The 19768-nt window shown below is 44.7% G+C and overlaps 1 protein-coding gene and 1 long non-coding RNA gene across 2 annotated transcripts; one reads left to right on the plus strand and one right to left on the minus strand.

Moving 5' to 3' along the window:
* Positions 1-1543: 1543 nt before the first annotated feature.
* Positions 1544-3453, plus strand: LOC135086539 (uncharacterized). Its single transcript, XR_010260518.1, has 2 exons — positions 1544-2267; positions 3245-3453. It is a non-coding gene; the product is annotated as an uncharacterized LOC135086539 (long non-coding RNA).
* A 228-nt stretch (positions 3454-3681) lies between these two features.
* LOC135086538 (locomotion-related protein Hikaru genki) lies at positions 3682-19199 on the minus strand. Its single transcript, XM_063981273.1, has 10 exons — positions 18977-19199; positions 16859-16950; positions 16647-16749; positions 16112-16200; positions 14369-14528; positions 11840-12013; positions 10759-10893; positions 9989-10132; positions 7199-7408; positions 3682-4186 (listed from the first exon to the last, which is right to left on the minus strand). Exons 1-10 carry the CDS (start codon positions 19059-19061, stop codon positions 3927-3929), a joined length of 1452 nt encoding a protein of 483 aa, XP_063837343.1. The 5' UTR covers positions 19062-19199; the 3' UTR covers positions 3682-3926.
* Positions 19200-19768: the final 569 nt, after the last annotated feature.

A 19768-nucleotide genomic window follows, 5' to 3' on the forward strand; every position in this document is an offset into this window, starting at 1 on the left:
ACAAATAAGAAGTATTTGTACCTACATAAATAAGTATTTTTAATTTAATACAGCTACAAAAATATTTAAATTAATGAGATTGTTATGATTGCCTGTAACATATAAATGAAGTTGAATATAACGGCTTTCTATAATATAAGAGACCATTGAACTTATTAATAAGGCAAGCCTATTGTTTCATTGTTTGTAGCCACTCGTTAATTAGAATATTATCATATTAAAATTCAATATTGAAGTTCTTTAATAAATTGTAAGGCTGGTCTGCATTAAGAATTGTCTGCTTAATATATTATAAAGTTTATAACATGGTTTTTGCGTAGAGCGAATAGATACGAGGCTTGTCTACATGATAATGTCGTTTCCATGTTTTCGAATAATATACATGCCTTGTTAGAGCGCCTGGGGTGTAACATGGAAAGTCGGCGTATTCTTTGAAGATCTCAAGTTAATAGAGGTTAATTGTTTTAAATGATCAATCAAGGATATGCCCATTTTCCTGATAAAAATATGTATAGTTTGTAACGTATGATATTTACATAACGTGTCTTTTCAGTGCCTGAATGGAAAAATATTTTGTCTAAATTATGCGATACTTATAAGAGTATTAGGGCAATTTGCAAAAAAAGAAAGACTATGAATTTCAAATACCTGCCTGTTATTGTTAACTAACTTGTTGAATATGTACTATATTTTTTACAGTTATCCTCTCCAGGGGGACAGTTATCATAATATTACTCACTCTCGCCGCTGTTTGATGTTTAATTACTACTACAAATTACAATAACTCAGGTATGAGTTACAAATGTAAAAATGTTAGTGGGTTCGAATCAGAGATTCATAAGACTGAAGCTTCTATTTGAAAATAATAATGTCAGTCCAAAAGATATCCCAACCACACGCGTTACTTACTACCTACTAATACAATATTTATATTCTCTGCAAGTCAGATTCGATGCAGTGTCGCTTACCAGGGGATCGGAGAAAATTTGATTTTTAAAGTTGTGTATTTATTTATGTACAGCCCGAAGTACACTAAGCTAAACAATGGCATCTTATTCAGTTGTGATAGGGGCGATTTTACAACAGAAATGAACAATATGTGCTGTCGTTTGTACATTCAAGTGGGGTCTTTCATGGACACAATTTAGATTGAAAAACTGACCCTCTGCAGATTTTTGAAATCTACATTGTATGCGAAGTAGCTGGATCGAACCTACTCGAACATTTTATAAAATATCGCCTAATATCGAAAGAGAAGACGAAATGTATAAGATTTTAATAAAATTATCTATTGATCTGCTAAAATATATTTATATTTGTAAAATGTCAAAAATGTATGTTTGACAAAATAAGGCCTAAATAAATGTTAGCGTTAAGACCGCCTAAATCGCGTTGTTCCATATTTGTAATGTTTTATAACTGCAGAGTATTTAAATAAATAGTGCTAAATTAAAATTGTGTTTATTATCAATCCCTGTCCTTAGATTAATAGTTGAATGTTATATTGTTTATGACTTCAATGAAACGCAAAAGTTGATAAGCTTAATCAATTTAATCAACATCTCTAACATACAATAACACTAGTTTGGCAGCAAATGTGAGATTGTCTTAAATACTAATAACATTTAACTAATAGGATAAATACTGGCAAATCACAACAATAACAGATGGTTTAATAACCTAATTAGTAACAAGAGGAATGTCTGGTTAATTAAACCTTATTATACTATGGTTTTATTGCACATCACGCTTATTATATTCTACACTTATACTAAAACAAATTGCATCTTCACCCAACCTCCAATTTGAGAATCGATGGAAAAAATATAATTTAAATGTACCTAGGTACATACATGCTTGAATTACAACTGTAGTAGAGAGTAATAGCAGAGATTCAATATTCATTTATTTATTTATTTCATGACTAGAAGATTTAACACTGTGTTTAACAGGAGAATCTAAAGCTAGGAATGAGGCGTTACATAGTACATAATAGATACAAAATTGAACCAGGGACTGTATTGATATTTCCATTTTTATTATATTAAAATGAAATTCATTTATTCTAGAAGATTTAGCTAAATAACCGTTTGAGGTATATTCACTGAATGGGATTAAAATATAGACCAAAACGAAAAGACGGTGAAGTTTTTTTTAAATCCTTCAAGAATTGGAACTGAAAAACATAGTAGGTGCTGTGACCCGTTCTAGTTTCAACCACAATGGTTCTGGTACACTAGCGCGAAAAGACACTAGCGTGAACGGACGTTAACCTTTAACTATGGACGTCGGGTCTCAGAGGCCCACCCCCCTTTCCGATTTCTCGGTTTAAACACCTTCCCGCCACGTGCTGCTCTCGACCATCTCAGTAGCTTCAGTTTTAGCTGTGTTTGGACCGAGGAGGCATAAAATCGCGTCTTCCGGCACTTATTACGTGAGTAATAACCATCCAAAATTTTGTCCGGGCCTGGGAGTCCCGATGACTATAATTTCCATACAAACATACTTGTATGGATGTGACTTATCAACTATTTTTTTTAATATATATTATTATAATATTAAGTAAATGCTCTAGTTTAAGAATACTTAATGGCAGAAAGTATCTGAGTACATCAGCTATATTATTAGCCCAACTATCTAAAGAACATTTCAGGAGTAAGGTATTACTTGTAGACGATTCTTCTTTTGAGTTTAGATGTCTTAGAATTCACCATTGCTGCAGATTCCGATTCTGAATGGTGTACATTTTGCCTACTAAAGCTCTCAAAGAAAGATAACACATGCCTGTAGAGATAATTTGTTTTTAGTGCTCTAGGCCACTGTGTATAATTTTAGTAACTTTAACCCTTGTCAAAATTTTTAATTTATATCCTTCAGAAATTTTGTTCATGTTTTTATGTTACATGGTTATTAATTAGCAAGGAAAAAAAGATTACTTTCATTTATTAATAATCGACTGTAATCAAGGAGCCTATATGTGATGGCAAGTCAATTAACACTGATAATTGTCTAAGTTTTAAAAAAATTGCAATTTAAATTTAAATTTGCAAAAAAGTAATTAAATGATGGTTAAAATTTGATTACATTTAGCACTAAATCCTTTATTAATAGTTATTAGATATATATCAACTCTTTAATAAATTCAAATTAATTCAGATATGAAAATAAGAAGAATTTTTGATAGGGGTCTGTGAGACCCGACGTCCATGGGAGTGTGATTATTTTTTCACGTCCATAGTTAAAGGTTAACGCGAAAGACATTTGCGCGAACGGATGTTAGAGCGAAAGACATTTGCGCGAAAAGACATGAGCGTGAAAGACACTAGCGCGAAGGACATTTGCGCGAAAACAGTTTTCGCGTTACTAATGGTAATTTTCAATGTAAAAAGAAAGTATAACAACACCACATTCGTTCAGGAAGTGGTTACGCCGCTCGCCGCTAGATGGCGCTAGCACTTTGAGCGACGATTTTCTGCACCGCGATGTCTAGATTATTTTTCTTTCTAGAACCATCTAGCGGTGAGCGGCGTAACCACTTCCTGAACGAATGTGGTTTTCGCGCAAATGTCCTTCGCGCTCATGTCTTTTAATTTTCAAATCAAATAATTTATTGTGCATAAATTTGGGTACGTTCGCGCTCATGTCTTTTCGCGTAAGTGTCCATGTGCGCTTTCTTTCGCGCTAGTGTCTTTTCGCGCAAGTGTCCATGCGCGCAAATGGCTTTTCGCGCTGTCTTTCGCGCAAGTGTCCCGATACGAAACATCTAAATATTTGTTATCCGCAACTTTGGGGCTCTGTAACTTCTTTATTTGTAGATATATTTTCATGATTCTTTCAAAATTATTATTGGTTTTACTTATTTTTTCAAGTTTTATAATAGAAAAAAATTGGAAACTTCTCCATTATGTTTTAAAGGAACGTTACCTTCACTCCTCGACATGTATCAGCGTGGTGTTCTCGATGTAGATGGTGTCTGTCTTCCGGACCTCGGAGGGGGGCAGGCAGAAGGGGGGCGGGTGGGACCAGAAGCCGTTCTCTGTGCACACGACTGAGGACTCTCCAAGAAGCTGCAGCGCCTCGTCACAGGCGTATATCATTAGGTCGCCCACGGTGTACTTGCCGTTGGAAGACGGTTCTGTGAGGATGCGTCCGTTCTCCGGTACCAGAGGGTCCGGGCAGTATATGGCTGTAACAACAGTAACGTTTTAAAACTTGGAGGCGACAATTGCTCAATAATAGTTAGTGTTTTGAAACTTGAAGGCGTCAATATACCAATGGTGTCGGTGTCGGAATGCCAATTCAAGATTCATATAACTAGCTGTGTCCGCGGCACTCGTACGTGTGAATATCGTTTGACAAAAATGGCGGAAGTAAGCACTATAGTCTTTCAGTTAAGATGATATCTTGTGTAAGTTGTGCGTAGCTATCAATCTATTGCTGTCTACGAATCATATGGAGTGACGAGGTGGGTGGAGAGGCGCGCAAAGCCTCCCGTCCTACTCGAGTCCGTCCGAAACATCTTTCCTCTCTGCCTTTCCACCGAAGCTGAACGAAGAGGATACGACGAAATCTGATTGGTTATTCAAAAATCTCTCGTCTCTGCTCTTCATCGCCTTGGTGGGAACCCGGCTTTAGGCGGTTATCACACTGCGCCGCGCTCCGTCGCGGAGCGCAGGGCGACAGATTTAATAATTGTATGCAAGTACCTCAGTTTGTATGGAAAACACGCGCGGCACTTCACACTGACAACGCGTCCGCGCGCGTGATTTTTTATATGAAATAACCGCCTTAGTGTAGTGCACTCACGCGTGCAGTGCGGCGTGTCGCCGGACCAGGTGCCGTCGGGCTCGCACTCGAGCCCGGGCGCGCCCACGAGCCGGTAGCCCGGCGGTACTCACGGGTGCAGTGCGGCGTGTCGCCGGACCAGGTGCCGTCGGGCTCGCACTCGAGCCCGGGCGCGCCCACGAGCCGGTAGCCCGGCGGTACTCACGGGTGCAGTGCGGCGTGTCGCCGGACCAGGTGCCGTCGGGCTCGCACTCGAGCCCGGGCGCGCCCACGAGCCGGTAGCCCGGCGGTACTCACGGGTGCAGTGCGGCGTGTCGCCGGACCAGGTGCCGTCGGGCTCGCACTCGAGCCCGGGCGCGCCCACGAGCCGGTAGCCCGGCGGTACTCACGGGTGCAGTGCGGCGTGTCGCCGGACCAGGTGCCGTCGGGCTCGCACTCGAGCCCGGGCGCGCCCACGAGCCGGTAGCCCGGCGGTACTCACGGGTGCAGTGCGGCGTGTCGCCGGACCAGGTGCCGTCGGGCTCGCACTCGAGCCCGGGCGCGCCCACGAGCCGGTAGCCCGGCGGTACTCACGGGTGCAGTGCGGCGTGTCGCCGGACCAGGTGCCGTCGGGCTCGCACTCGAGCCCGGGCGCGCCCACGAGCCGGTAGCCCGGCGGTACTCACGGGTGCAGTGCGGCGTGTCGCCGGACCAGGTGCCGTCGGGCTCGCACTCGAGCCCGGGCGCGCCCACGAGCCGGTAGCCCGGCGGTACTCACGGGTGCAGTGCGGCGTGTCGCCGGACCAGGTGCCGTCGGGCTCGCACTCGAGCCCGGGCGCGCCCACGAGCCGGTAGCCCGGCGGTACTCACGGGTGCAGTGCGGCGTGTCGCCGGACCAGGTGCCGTCGGGCTCGCACTCGAGCCCGGGCGCGCCCACGAGCCGGTAGCCCGGCGGTACTCACGGGTGCAGTGCGGCGTGTCGCCGGACCAGGTGCCGTCGGGCTCGCACTCGAGCCCGGGCGCGCCCACGAGCCGGTAGCCCGGCGGTACTCACGGGTGCAGTGCGGCGTGTCGCCGGACCAGGTGCCGTCGGGCTCGCACTCGAGCCCGGGCGCGCCCACGAGCCGGTAGCCCGGCGGTACTCACGGGTGCAGTGCGGCGTGTCGCCGGACCAGGTGCCGTCGGGCTCGCACTCGAGCCCGGGCGCGCCCACGAGCCGGTAGCCCGGCGGTACTCACGGGTGCAGTGCGGCGTGTCGCCGGACCAGGTGCCGTCGGGCTCGCACTCGAGCCCGGGCGCGCCCACGAGCCGGTAGCCCGGCGGTACTCACGGGTGCAGTGCGGCGTGTCGCCGGACCAGGTGCCGTCGGGCTCGCACTCGAGCCCGGGCGCGCCCACGAGCCGGTAGCCCGGCGGTACTCACGGGTGCAGTGCGGCGTGTCGCCGGACCAGGTGCCGTCGGGCTCGCACTCGAGCCCGGGCGCGCCCACGAGCCGGTAGCCCGGCGGTACTCACGGGTGCAGTGCGGCGTGTCGCCGGACCAGGTGCCGTCGGGCTCGCACTCGAGCCCGGGCGCGCCCACGAGCCGGTAGCCCGGCGGTACTCACGGGTGCAGTGCGGCGTGTCGCCGGACCAGGTGCCGTCGGGCTCGCACTCGAGCCCGGGCGCGCCCACGAGCCGGTAGCCCGGCGGTACTCACGGGTGCAGTGCGGCGTGTCGCCGGACCAGGTGCCGTCGGGCTCGCACTCGAGCCCGGGCGCGCCCACGAGCCGGTAGCCCGGCGGTACTCACGGGTGCAGTGCGGCGTGTCGCCGGACCAGGTGCCGTCGGGCTCGCACTCGAGCCCGGGCGCGCCCACGAGCCGGTAGCCCGGCGGTACTCACGGGTGCAGTGCGGCGTGTCGCCGGACCAGGTGCCGTCGGGCTCGCACTCGAGCCCGGGCGCGCCCACGAGCCGGTAGCCCGGCGGTACTCACGGGTGCAGTGCGGCGTGTCGCCGGACCAGGTGCCGTCGGGCTCGCACTCGAGCCCGGGCGCGCCCACGAGCCGGTAGCCCGGCGGTACTCACGGGTGCAGTGCGGCGTGTCGCCGGACCAGGTGCCGTCGGGCTCGCACTCGAGCCCGGGCGCGCCCACGAGCCGGTAGCCCGGCGGTACTCACGGGTGCAGTGCGGCGTGTCGCCGGACCAGGTGCCGTCGGGCTCGCACTCGAGCCCGGGCGCGCCCACGAGCCGGTGGCCCGGCGGTACTCACGGGTGCAGTGCGGCGTGTCGCCGGACCAGGTGCCGTCGGGCTCGCACTCGAGCCCGGGCGCGCCCACGAGCCGGTAGCCCGGCGGTACTCACGGGTGCAGTGCGGCGTGTCGCCGGACCAGGTGCCGTCGGGCTCGCACTCGAGCCCGGGCGCGCCCACGAGCCGGTGGCCCGGCGGTACTCACGGGTGCAGTGCGGCGTGTCGCCGGACCAGGTGCCGTCGGGCTCGCACTCGAGCCCGGGCGCGCCCACGAGCCGGTAGCCCCAGGCGCACGCGAACACGGCGCGCCCGCCGGCCGCGGCGCTGTACTCGAGCGCGCGCAGCTGAGGGCCGGGCGCGCGCAGCGGCGGGCACGACGTCTCCGCGCACGTGGGCGGCGGCGCCGACCAGCGCCCTGGAAACGAGAAGGTGTAAGAACGAACGTATTTAAAAGAACGCTTAAGGACTGGCTACTAGCCAAATGTTTTTATGACCTCAATGAATATTTTAATGACAAGTAAACTACTGTAAAATTGACATGTAAATGATATTAAATCCAATTAATGTAATAATTTATGACTACTATAATATTATACGTCCGAAATCAATTAATAATTTTAATGACAAGTAAACAACTGTAAAATTGACATGTAAATGATATTAAATCCAATTAATGTAATAATTTATACTACCAAATATTGTACGTCCGAAATGGACAATTCTGTTGATACCTTGACATGCATGTATTATTTTTAACAACCAATGTACTTACACAGAAAAGACAATAAATGATTATCTTATCTTATCTTAAGGCCCAGAACAGACGGTGAAACGAAACTGCAACTGCTAGTTACTTTTGAGTTGCATCTAAGGGCTATATTTCACCGGGACACCATGGCTGCGCAACCAGTCGCCGGCTACCAACAAAATGTATACAGCTCTATAGAGAGTTACTCACCTGGTGTCCGTTTGGTTGCGCAAAGCTCTATACATTTTGTTGGTAGCGGCGACTGGTTGCGCCGCCATGGTGTCCCAGTGAAAATAGCCCTAAGTTTCTGCCATAGCGTCCGTTGAAAACCACACATGACGCGACCAGTTTGAAACTTTCAGTTTCATTCATCAGAGTCATCACAAAGTTGCAGTTTCGTTTCAGTTACGTTTCACCGTCTGTTCTGGACCTAACAAATCAGCAACATCATCACCAGCTTCTCGACATGACGTTTGTGATTTATGTCACGATTTTTGCTGAGAGGGCGCCTATTTAGCATGTTTTTATGTTATTCTTGTCTACTCTTGCTTTGTCCGCTACATTGTGCTGAATAAAGATTTTCTTATTCTTATCATTTGTGGTCCAATGGTAAGACCACCTCTGGTTCGAATCCCAGTGAACCAGTGTGGCACAGTCTCGGCGAATTTAGGAGGCAGCGCCGACCAGCGCCCTGGAAGGGAGGTATGCCTTCAAGGTGAAACAAGTAAAGCTTCTCACAATTGCGAATTGTCAATCATCTATGGTCTAATAGTAACCTAACTCTAGTTTGATTCCCAGCAGGGACAGTGGTGGGCACGACATCTTGACGCACTTAGGAAGCGGCGCCGATCAGCATCCTTCAAGGGAAGAAGTATGCTAGTGCCTTCATCACTTTGAGGTTGGACAGATGAGGCTTTTTCGTTCGTTCATTTTAACGCCCTTAACGCAGACCAGCGCCCGGGAAGGTAGGACGTTTGTTGGTGCCCTCGAGGCTAGACTAATGAGGCTTCTCAGGCGAATCATCAACATTACCTGTAAGCATAGCTGGGCATTAACTCGTTAATCCGTTAATCGTTAATTAACGAAGTTAACATTTCTATTAACGGATTAACTTTTAAGTTAACTTTTAAAAATGTTAACGGACTCGTTAACTTCCGTTAAATTATCCTAAGTCCGTTAATCGTTAATCCAGTACCTGCTATTTACCAAAAAGATACAGCAGGCACGCTGAAAAACGCATTCTGACAAGTACGTTCGGGCTTACAGAACTTCTAGAACCCAAAACAACAGTTTTTGTAACCAGATCACTAACGCAACGATATAAAAATTGCATTTTTTTTTTGTTTATTTACAACTGCATTTAAGACCAGTTCTTCTCAACCGATTGAGCTGAAATTTGGTATACTCATGTAAGTACGATGACAATGCAATGTTATGGTACCATTGAGCTGGTCTGATGATGGAGTCAGGAGGTGGTCATAGAAACTCCTAAATGAAACGGCGGAATCGCATCGAATTTGGGTTCGTTGGATTTGTGTTTTCGAGCACTTTAGTACTAGATGATGTCCAGGGTCCAGATGATGGAGTCAGGAGGTGGCCATAGGAATTCCTAAACGAAACGGTGGAAACTTATCGAGTTTGGGTTTGTTGGATTTGCCTTTTCGAGCACTTTGGTGCGAAATTGTATAGTAATTGTACCAAGGCTCTGAGATTGAGTTGAGATACAATATAATTTAAAAACAAGTTTTTATTATTCTGAAAGGCAGTTGTACTAAAACGAAAAAAATAATTGTACTCATGCAAGGTTCAAATAATATAATTTCGAAAGCTTGTAGCGCAAACATAAAAGAGGAATAAATTCCATGCGCGATACAAGCTTTCGAAATTATTTGAACCTTGCATACAATTATTTTTTTCGTTTTATTATCACGTGTTAACGGATTAACGATTAACGTTAACTTGCGTTAAATCTTCCGAAATGTAACGTTTTAACGTTTAACGAAGTTAATTTTTTTAGTAACGGTTTAACGATTAACGAAGTTAACTATTTGATTAACGGTGCCCAGCTATGCCTGTAAGTCAAGACTACCTTGACTGGACTACCAGGACAAACTTGACCTTCACTGGTTGGATTTTTATTGGCAATTAGCTGTAGATCCTGGCTACACAGAAGTTGTAGCAGTGGGGCCGAGAGATGGAAATAGTCCTATAAACTCTATGGCACCCCAGAACAGCAACTGGACCTACCGTCTCCCATACAGATGAGCACGGGGTCCCCATCCAGGTGATACCCCGGCTGACAGCTGAAGTGCACCGTGTGTCCCAGGCGGTTGCCTTGCGCAAACTGGCGAATGTTCGCCGAAGTGCTCTCTATGGGCGGACACGTCACACCTGGAAAAAGAAGCAACTTGGTATAGGTATTTGTGATCTAGTAAACTTCAACCATCGACGTATTAATTGGATTTAATACGGTACTGTACTGGATAGCTACGACAAACTTCACAGGCTGGGTTTTTGTTGGCGGCTAGCTGTGTGGACGCGAGAGCAAAGGAATGTCCCGTAAGATAAGTTCCAGCCGAATGTTGTGGTTCAGTTTCCACGCAGTTATTCCTAATTTCTTCTAAATTGATGTGATATCCCTTAAACTATAATCTGTCCCCCCATTAGTGCTAACATCCGGAATATGCAAATTGCATTCGTGTTGATATGCTGCATATTTACCTTCATAAAAAATGGTGAAGGTGTCGAGTAACCAGGTTTTCAAAAAGAGGCCATGACGTCCCGGCAAACGTAACGTAATACTTCTACCTGCTCAAAAGACCAACAACCTCAAGAAGATGGAATGTAACAGCTGGATGAAATCTTCGTGCTTTTGTGTTCCTTGATGATAGCTTATTCAGTCCAGCAGTGGCAGTCATAGGCTAAATGATGAGGACGACTTATGTCCTGTGGACTACCATGGATGTACGAGGTTCAGACGATATTTCAGACGCTAGGCAGAAGGAGTAAGGACTCACTAACAACTTTAATGAGCACGGTGTTGGTGTGCTGTCCTGGCGCCGTGCACGTGTACTGGTCGCTGTGTCGCGCGGACATCTTGGTCAGCGTCAGCCGATAGTGCGTCTCTGTCTCGCCCTCGTCCGTCGACCAGCCTGCAAGCGAGACGGAAAGACCCAAGTTAGTTTTTCAGGGCATTCGAATCGCACTTAGCCTCTCGATTTGTGATTTATCTTCCTAGTCCGACCAACCAAGATCTGCTAGAAAGCAAGCAGCCAATCTAGGCCGCTACAGGCCTGTTGCAGCGACGCTGGTGATTGTAGAATTTGAGCCCGTTGATCTGCTACGTTTCTGCACTCCATGAGCACGTGCTGCGGTGTTTCTTCTGCCTCCATGTATCCTCTGCTGCTATGTACAGTGGACTGTTTGTAACACCTATGTTGTATAGATGCTTGTCTAACATACAATGTCCGGTTATAACACCTAAGACCTTGCGGACGCTGCCCCTGTTTAGCTTGATGAGACTGCGGGAAAACTTTCTCGATACATCCGGAACTGCATCTTTTGTTTTACGATCCCTTTCTGGCCAGCTCATCTGTGCGTAGATAACTACGTACTTGGATAACCAAGGAGTTTCTGTGCCCTTTGATCCTCTGCAGGGTAACGCCATTTGTGTCTGAAAAGATTTGGAGCGGACGGAAACACTATTACAGAGAGTATCTCATAATGAGTGGCAGAAGAAAATAATGAATTGAGCATGTCGTGGCTTACGTTGGGGGATCATTAGTGCAACAGTGGGCGTTTCGTCTGAGAAGGAAAGAGTACTAAGAGTAACGTCTCACCGGCGAGCGCGCACGGGGACACTTGGGTCACATGGGGACTGACCGGCGGTGTGGGTCACGTGGGGCACTGACCGGCGGTGTGGGCCACGTGGGGCACTGACCGGCGGTATGGGTCACGTGGGGCACTGACCGGCGGTGTGGTGTGCGAGCGCCTGCGTCCAGCTCCAGTCCGGGTCGCCGAGCGCGCGCGGGGTCACGCAGTCAGGCTGTGGGTCACGTGGGGCACTGACCGGCGGTGTGGGTCACGCGGGGCACTGACCGGCGGTGTGGTGTCCGAGCGCCTGCGTCCAGCTCCAGTCCGGGTCGCCGAGCGCGCGCGGGGTCACGCAGTCGAGCCGGACGCTGCTGTCCGGGAACACGTACAGCGCGCCGGACGGCTGCACCACCGCCGACCCGCCCGCCACCGAGTACTGGATCGACGGCGGCGCGTCGCCTGCAACGCAAAATGACGCCCATCACAACTAGGTATGGATTTTTATTGGTGGTCGTTGTAGATTCTGGCTATAACTAGGTATGAACTAGCGCTCCGTTTGACGATATGCTCCGTCAACGAAACAACACTTCCAGCGCAGCGAGCGACAGAACGCAGTAGCAGCAGCTGAATGAAATAAGGTCTTTGACTGACCTCATGGCAAGCGCCTGGAAACGAGCAGCACTGCAATTGGTCCGATGGTTACGGAAATTTACTCATAGTTACCTTAGTACAATTATAGTGGACTTCTTTCGGTCTACTAATTCACTAAACTCTCTACAAATTAGCAGATTTGTGGAGGAGTGCCCACGGGGATTGTGGAGGCGTCTGCCACATATATTTATATATTTCCCTTAGTTACATCTTACGATATCCACAGGGAGAAGAGTAAGTATGGTCCTATCCATATCCGGTACCACTCTGCTACTTGGTCGGTTTGAATTGATTACCACTAACAAAACAGCAAACTGGTGATAATCGTGGTGCACTATTCGCTGGGTGCGAAGTACTAGGTGGGGGTAACATAATCGATCGCAGCGCTCATGGTGGTCAAAAGTAGAAATAATGTAAGCTCTGTCATCAGATGTATCTGTCAATGGCAAAGCGATTCTATATAATACATTTTAATATCATTAATTAATCGCATGAATAGGGTCCTACTGGGAACTTAAATAAAAGAGTGGACTGTTTTGCGATAGGGCTGGTTTAATAGCCGTTTACAATTTGGAAATAACTAGACTATACAACGTGGTAGTACAAAAATGAGTCACAGTAGTTGTTGTGCACAGATGTTTGCCTTATGATGAGAGCGTGAATTATTGAACTCTGCCCTTGTTTTGTTCTTAATTCTTCTACATCTCGGACTTTTCCAGCCAATACCAACAACTTTCCTTTAAATACGGTTTGTGGTTGGAATTTGATATTGTAAAACTCACAAACCCGGTCTTCAAAACAATACTCATTTCGATCTGAAAACGATATTTAATTTATTACTAGTGATACAGGAACATTTAAATATATTTACTGTTATATAATGAAACCGTTAATGTAGCTTTTTCTTTTTGTTTTACTGTAAAACTACAACTATAAATAAAGTAAACAAACCCTGACACAATCAAAATTAAACACACTTTTTGGACTTACCTCATTTGATTTGAATGACCAAAATTATTTCAAAACCTTTTTTCCACCCAAATCGTGGTATCACAACAATTTATTAGTTGAAAATATTTGTTATTTTTTCATTTCGATATTTTTTCACAAATATACGACCTAAATGTCAATGTGACAGAGCCCACAAAGTTGTGGACGCTAGTTGGCGCTGTAATCGTGCACAGAGCCAATACTACTCGGCAGCTGGCTATTTTCCAGTTGGAACTGTAATAATCACCGGTGAAGTTGGTGATAAGCATGGTGAGCACTATTCTACTGTGCTGAAACCTAGCTATTTGCCAGTTTGGATTGATTACGAGGAAATCATCATCATCATCATTTCATCAGCCACAGGACGTCCACTGCTGAACATAGGTCCCGAGATAGGCCGGTTGTTAGCGGCCTGCATCCAGTGCCTTTCTGGTCGTCTGTCCTGTCCATCTTGTAGGCAAGTAATATTAACTGCTGGTACTATACTACTCCACAGGGAACCTAGCTATTTGCCGGTTGGAAACTTTAAAACTTTGTATTTTTATGTCTTTTATTTTACTTTTTTAATTTGACGATTTGTTAGTACTATCAGGCCTATTCATCTCCGCGAGTTTACATCGAAAACAAAACACGCACGATGGCCCACCTACAGGATACTATTCGACAAGGCCTCACATACGAGCGAACATTGACTCACGCGCGCGTATTCTTGTGTATGATGGAAGAAAATAAAGAAAATGGTGTACTAAATACTGTGCAGTATTTAACTGCCTAAATAATAATAAAAGCACAGAATGCACTTTTTTAAGTTGCCTCAAGACACTGAGAGGTAAATAAGTAGTCAATATTATTCATGATAATAATTTATGCTAAATCATGTATTTCCTCCGCCATTTTCCGCAGTTTGGCACCTCACGTCACATCATTTTACCGAAGTCAGCCCTATAGCTTCGGCGCAGTGCCGATCACTGACGTTTGTCAACAAAATGGTGCTTGACTCTTGAGACAGGCTAAATTACACCATATTGTTAATAACATTGAGCATACATTTTTTTAAATACCTTCGCGAAGTAAAACTTCTGTACGTAGTACTTATTATTATTCTGTGGTACTATTTAAATAGTATATGCAAATAAAGACTTTGGCTTTGACTTTGTACTAGGTAATAATGACCGGTGAAGTTGGTGACGAGCGTGGTGGGCACGCAGTCTGGCGCGCGCGGCGCCCACTCGCCGTTGTCGCAGCGCAGCGCGCCGTCGCCGCGCAGCTTGTACAGCCCGAAGTGCCGGCAGCGCGCCGTCAGCACCGACCCGTGCGGGAACCGCGTGTCCTTCTGCGAACACACGGGAACTACACTCGTTCTCATTCCTTTGTTTTTTAAAGCGAAGCTTGAGAATAGCCAGGCCTGTTCATCGCCCCGAGTATTCAGGCGTCGAAAACAAAACACGCGCGGCGTACACGCCGAAGGATTCATGGGCGAGTATCGATAGTTTTATCCACGAAGACGCGCCCCACCGCTTTTTGGTCGAGGGGAACGCGGGGAGTTTGATCCGAGCAATTCGTGCGTCATTATTGTGTAGTGTGCGTGTGCCGTCGGGGATAATTATCTAATTGCAACGCTGTTATCACACACACACACACTACAATGACCCTCGGAAAGCTCGGATCTAACTAGATCGTGGATGAAACAATATATTCATCCATTATAAAAAAAATATTCGCTATGGAAAGAAGGAAACATACGCGTGTGGTGCGCTAGTTGGCGACACAATAGCTTCTTGTAGCAATCAACCCTATCGCATAGTCACAGTACCTACCGATCATTGACATATGTAAACGAAACGGTGCTCGACTCTGAGACAAGCTAAATTACACCATATCGTTGACATAATTGAGTAGACATTTTTTAAAATATCATCGCGGAGAAAACTTCTGTACGTACCTACTTACATATTATTTTGTAGAATAGCTGGGTTTACACAGAACGATAGACAACATTTTATTCTCTTTCTCTTTTGAAAAGCCTGAAAGTGGGCAAGTGTAGAACACTTTAGTCTCGTGTGGTAACAAGCTACAAGTGAATATTGTCATACTACGTAAAATCAGCCACACTCCGCGGAGACGTTTGTGGCCAGTTACTTTAACTTGACTACGATGGTGTGCCTATGAAGGTAACAAAATAGTAAATACTGTTAAGCGTACGGCCTAATATGATCAATATTTTTTGTATAATAACAAATCACAATAAGATGGGTAACCATCATCATTTTAGCCACAGGATGCTGATGTGCCCTCAGTGGCGAAAAAACGCAAGTTCATCGCCATCAACCAAAAGAAGATGAAGATCATAGGCCTCCCACAAACGACGACAGTAAAAATGACAAAAGAAAAACAATTAATAAATGCCATGCCAAATAAACGATCGCACATTCAAGCACACTACTGCACACTAAAAACTTTCGCATTGCGTTATTATCATACAGCACATTGCAGCGCAATACTTTTTCTATGTGGCAGACATAATAGGTGTAACAGGAGAACAAAAAAACACAAGTGAATAAAAGTGAATCTGCACAAGTCCAACAGGATAGAAACTATAAATAGAAAATGTTATTGAGAATAGACAAATCTAGTATAACTGGTATAACGAAAAACAAAAATAATAATAAAAATAAAAATAAAAAAAGCAAAAAATCTTAAAACATTCACATAACAAAAAAAATCAAGATTCGCATTGCATTTCAGTGGCTAGATAAAAACGTAAATGTGACAAACATAATACTAAATTACCAATACTACTAAGCTAGCTTACAAACAAAAAAAAAAGAACACCAAAAACAGGAAAAGCAGTACTAGGCATCCATAGATGAAAAGATTATTTTTTTTCAACTAACTAAAACCACATGGTTTACTTACATCAATAGAGGAATTTTTGAAGGATACTGCTAGCAAAGGGTGCTCATTGCGGTACAAACACTCGCGCAGTATGGGCTGGAACCGGCCGTCTGTAATGAATGTAATGTGGAATTAATAATAAACATTACATTCAACGTTTAGTAAATTAAAAGTTTAATTGACTTTATGAGCGTCAGGGCTCCTGCACACGACGCCGCCACCGCGCCGCCGCCGCGCCGTCGCCGCGCCGTCGCCGCGCCGCTACACTGTTTATACGTGCTGCGTGAACACCGCAGCCGCGCCGTGGGCGAAATTATGCTTTGATGGCGCGGTGGCGGCGCGGCGGCGGTTTTACTCGGTGCGTATGAACAATGCAAAGGCGCGGCGACGGCGTGGCGGCAGCGCGGTAGCGGCGTCGTGTGCAGGAGCGCTCAGAGTAGGTTATTAAATGCAATAAATAAGGCAGTACAGGCACTACAATACAATGTACCCTAGATGGAGAGCCCTTTATGCACTGATGGCAGCACAAGTGAATTTGAAGAATTTTAGTGATTACCTGGAGTAGACGAGCAGAGTGGCCCGACCCAGTTTCCATCGATGCATTTAATTTTGCATATCAACCTCTCATTTAGTGGACCTATTAGACCTGGAAACTTCACCTGGAACCAAGGACAACACTTGTAGGTCAACATAGCATCAGTGCATCTTACATTTAGGTACTTATTTTTGAACCTCAAAATAACCTGTTAATTTTTTTAAGAGACTTACTTCAGATATTTTTGAGAAGTCCGACCTGAATCGAGTGACATCCAGGTTATCGTCCAGACTGGTGACATCAGGCAACGAACACTTGAACTCTTCTGAAATTAAAATAAATAGGATAATAAGATTTGATGATCCCCCAGAGAACCAACAAGTTCGCATGGACATGTGTGCTAGCTCTCAATTAGATATTTCGGTCAGTATACTCGCGCGTTCGTTTCAAAAACCGGGATAAAAATTATATTATTGTCCTTTCAAGGGATTCAAACTATTTTTATGCCAAATTTTATCAAAATCGGTTCAGTTTTTTAAGCGTGAAAACGAGACAGACAGTTACTTTCGCATTTTTAATTATTAGTAAGGATAAGGATTTACTTGGTACTAAATTGGCAGACGAGTTAACCTTGCCACTGACACTATTGATTAACCAATCATTTACTGAAGGTACTTTCCCATCATTACTTAAAAAAACAATTATCAAACCAATTTACAAAAAAAATGAAAAAACCAATCCATCAAATTACCGTCCAATAGCCCTTTTGCCCACATGCTCAAAAATATTTGAAAAAGCGATCTGTGATAGAGTTACAAAATTTTGCGAAAAATACGATATATTTGACAATAGCCAAAACGGTTTCCGCAAAAACCGCTCTACAACACTGGCAGTGTATAAATATACCCAAGAAATAGTCAAAACCTTAGATGCAAAACAATATGGCGTCGGAATCCTACTCGATATGACCAAAGCGTATGACCGAGTACAACATAATATACTACTATCTAAACTATACGAAATTGGCATTCGCGGTTCAGCACACTCATGGTTCAAGTCATATCTAAAGGATAGGGAACAGTATGTCGAAATAGAACAGTTTGATAATGAAACCCAAAAAATTTTACAAGTCCGATCTGATAAAAAAACAGTTAATGCATCAATACCGCAAGGCAGTGTAGTAGGGTGTCTCTTATTTTTGATATACATTAACGACCTCCCCAAGATCATGGAGGAGCCGTGTGTTCTGTTTGCAGATGATATTTCTCTATTAACGACTTGCCGAAATAACATTAATATAAAAGATAAATTAGATAAATTATTTAATAAAATATCAAATTGGATGAGAGCACATAATCTAGAAATCAATTTTGAAAAAACGAAACTAATGACCTTTAACCCACATCAAAAGACACCACTTACTCTTAACTATAATTTTAATAACATTAATATGGAACAAGTAAAAGATTTTAGTCTACTCGGTTTAACTATAGATACAAATTTGCATTGGAAGATACACATACAAAAAATTAAGTCCAAATTATCAAGCTTCGCGTTCGCTCTCCGAGAGGTTAAGAAGACAACAGATTTAGAGACTGCACTTGTAACTTATTACGCATACGGTTACGCTTGGTTAAGTTACGGGGTTATTTTATGGGGCAATAGCACAGATGTTCGATCGTTATTTATAAAACAAAAAAAACTAATCCGTATATTAGCAAATATCAAGCCCAAAGTCAGTTGTAAACCTTATTTTCAAAAGAACAATATTCTACCCTTGCCTTGTATCTACATTTTAAATATTTGTAAATTTGTCCGCTCCCACTTTGAGTTTTTTACCAAACGCGAAGAATCATGTTCACAATATCATTTGAGAAATAAAAATAAATTAAAAATACCAACCATCCGCCTAAATTTATCTTCTTCAAGCACCTACAATATGGCCATAAAAATATATAACAAATTGCCCGATCATTTATTAAAAGAAAATAATAATAGTACATTCATAACAGGACTAAAAGAGCTATTAACTACGAAATGCTATTACACCATAAAAGAATATCTAGACGATAAAATTAATTAACGATGTACCTAACTAAATTATAACTTTCTATCTATAAAAAGAAGCCTCCTCTCCTTAGATTTTAAGTTTGCAGCGCCCAACAGGGTCCTTAATGATCTCCAAATGTATGTAACACCTAAATGTACCTAAGGAAGCAATAAACATATTGAGTATTGAGTATTGAGTAAATAAACATTTTTCTTTCTTTCTCCAACGTGTTTTGGCAAAATTTTCTTCGTATTTCTAACTTATCAAGGAAGTAGGTAAATTAAACAAAATACCTACTTACCTTGCGAATATGTGATGTTTTCACCACCCTCACACGTAATTATTGGAATTATAGCGAGAAAAAGTAGGCAGCTAAACATTTTCATTATTGATTGTGATAATCAATGTAGGAAAAATCCTCCGGTATTTCTCAATCTAACTTAACTTTTCTAATAATACATTTTTATTCAATAGTTTTTCAAAACTGATTTAATTTAACATCCCCACCCCATTGAGGCCATTGAGAAAAACAACTGTCACTGTCAGCTGAGCTGAGCTTGGATCCAGTAGTGATGAGCGCCATTTATCGATATTGGTGATACTAGTACTATATCGGCCACAGTGTTAACTATCCATTTCTGTTTTTGCCGTGACCGGCAATGGGCAGCTAACACTGTTGCCGATGGTAGCTACTTAATTTAGTCAATTTAGTACATGCAACAAAAACAGAAAACATTTATGTGTACTATACTGATTAAAGCATCAAAAACATATTCCTTTAAGGTGTAAAAGCCGAAGGTAAGGAAAGGTAAGCCGAAGATGAGGGTCTTTCTGACTCTTGGGAACACTCGGATTAAGGATTGTGCCCCGATTGCGCTAAATATTTTCAACTACAACGCGACTACGACGAACAAAAATCACAAATTTGTATCGCGGTGTCACTTTGACAGCTAGTTCAAAGCTAGTGCTAGTCGAAACTCGAGCATGCAAACCCACTCAGGAGCTATGACCATAATTGCACCCCCCCCCCGTGACATGGTACGTTAGCTATTAAAAATGTATGTCCGGCTTTTAGGGTAAAATGTCCGGCCAA

Source organism: Ostrinia nubilalis, chromosome Z, assembly GCF_963855985.1.
Source record: "Ostrinia nubilalis chromosome Z, ilOstNubi1.1, whole genome shotgun sequence".
NCBI lineage: Eukaryota > Metazoa > Arthropoda > Insecta > Lepidoptera > Crambidae > Ostrinia > Ostrinia nubilalis.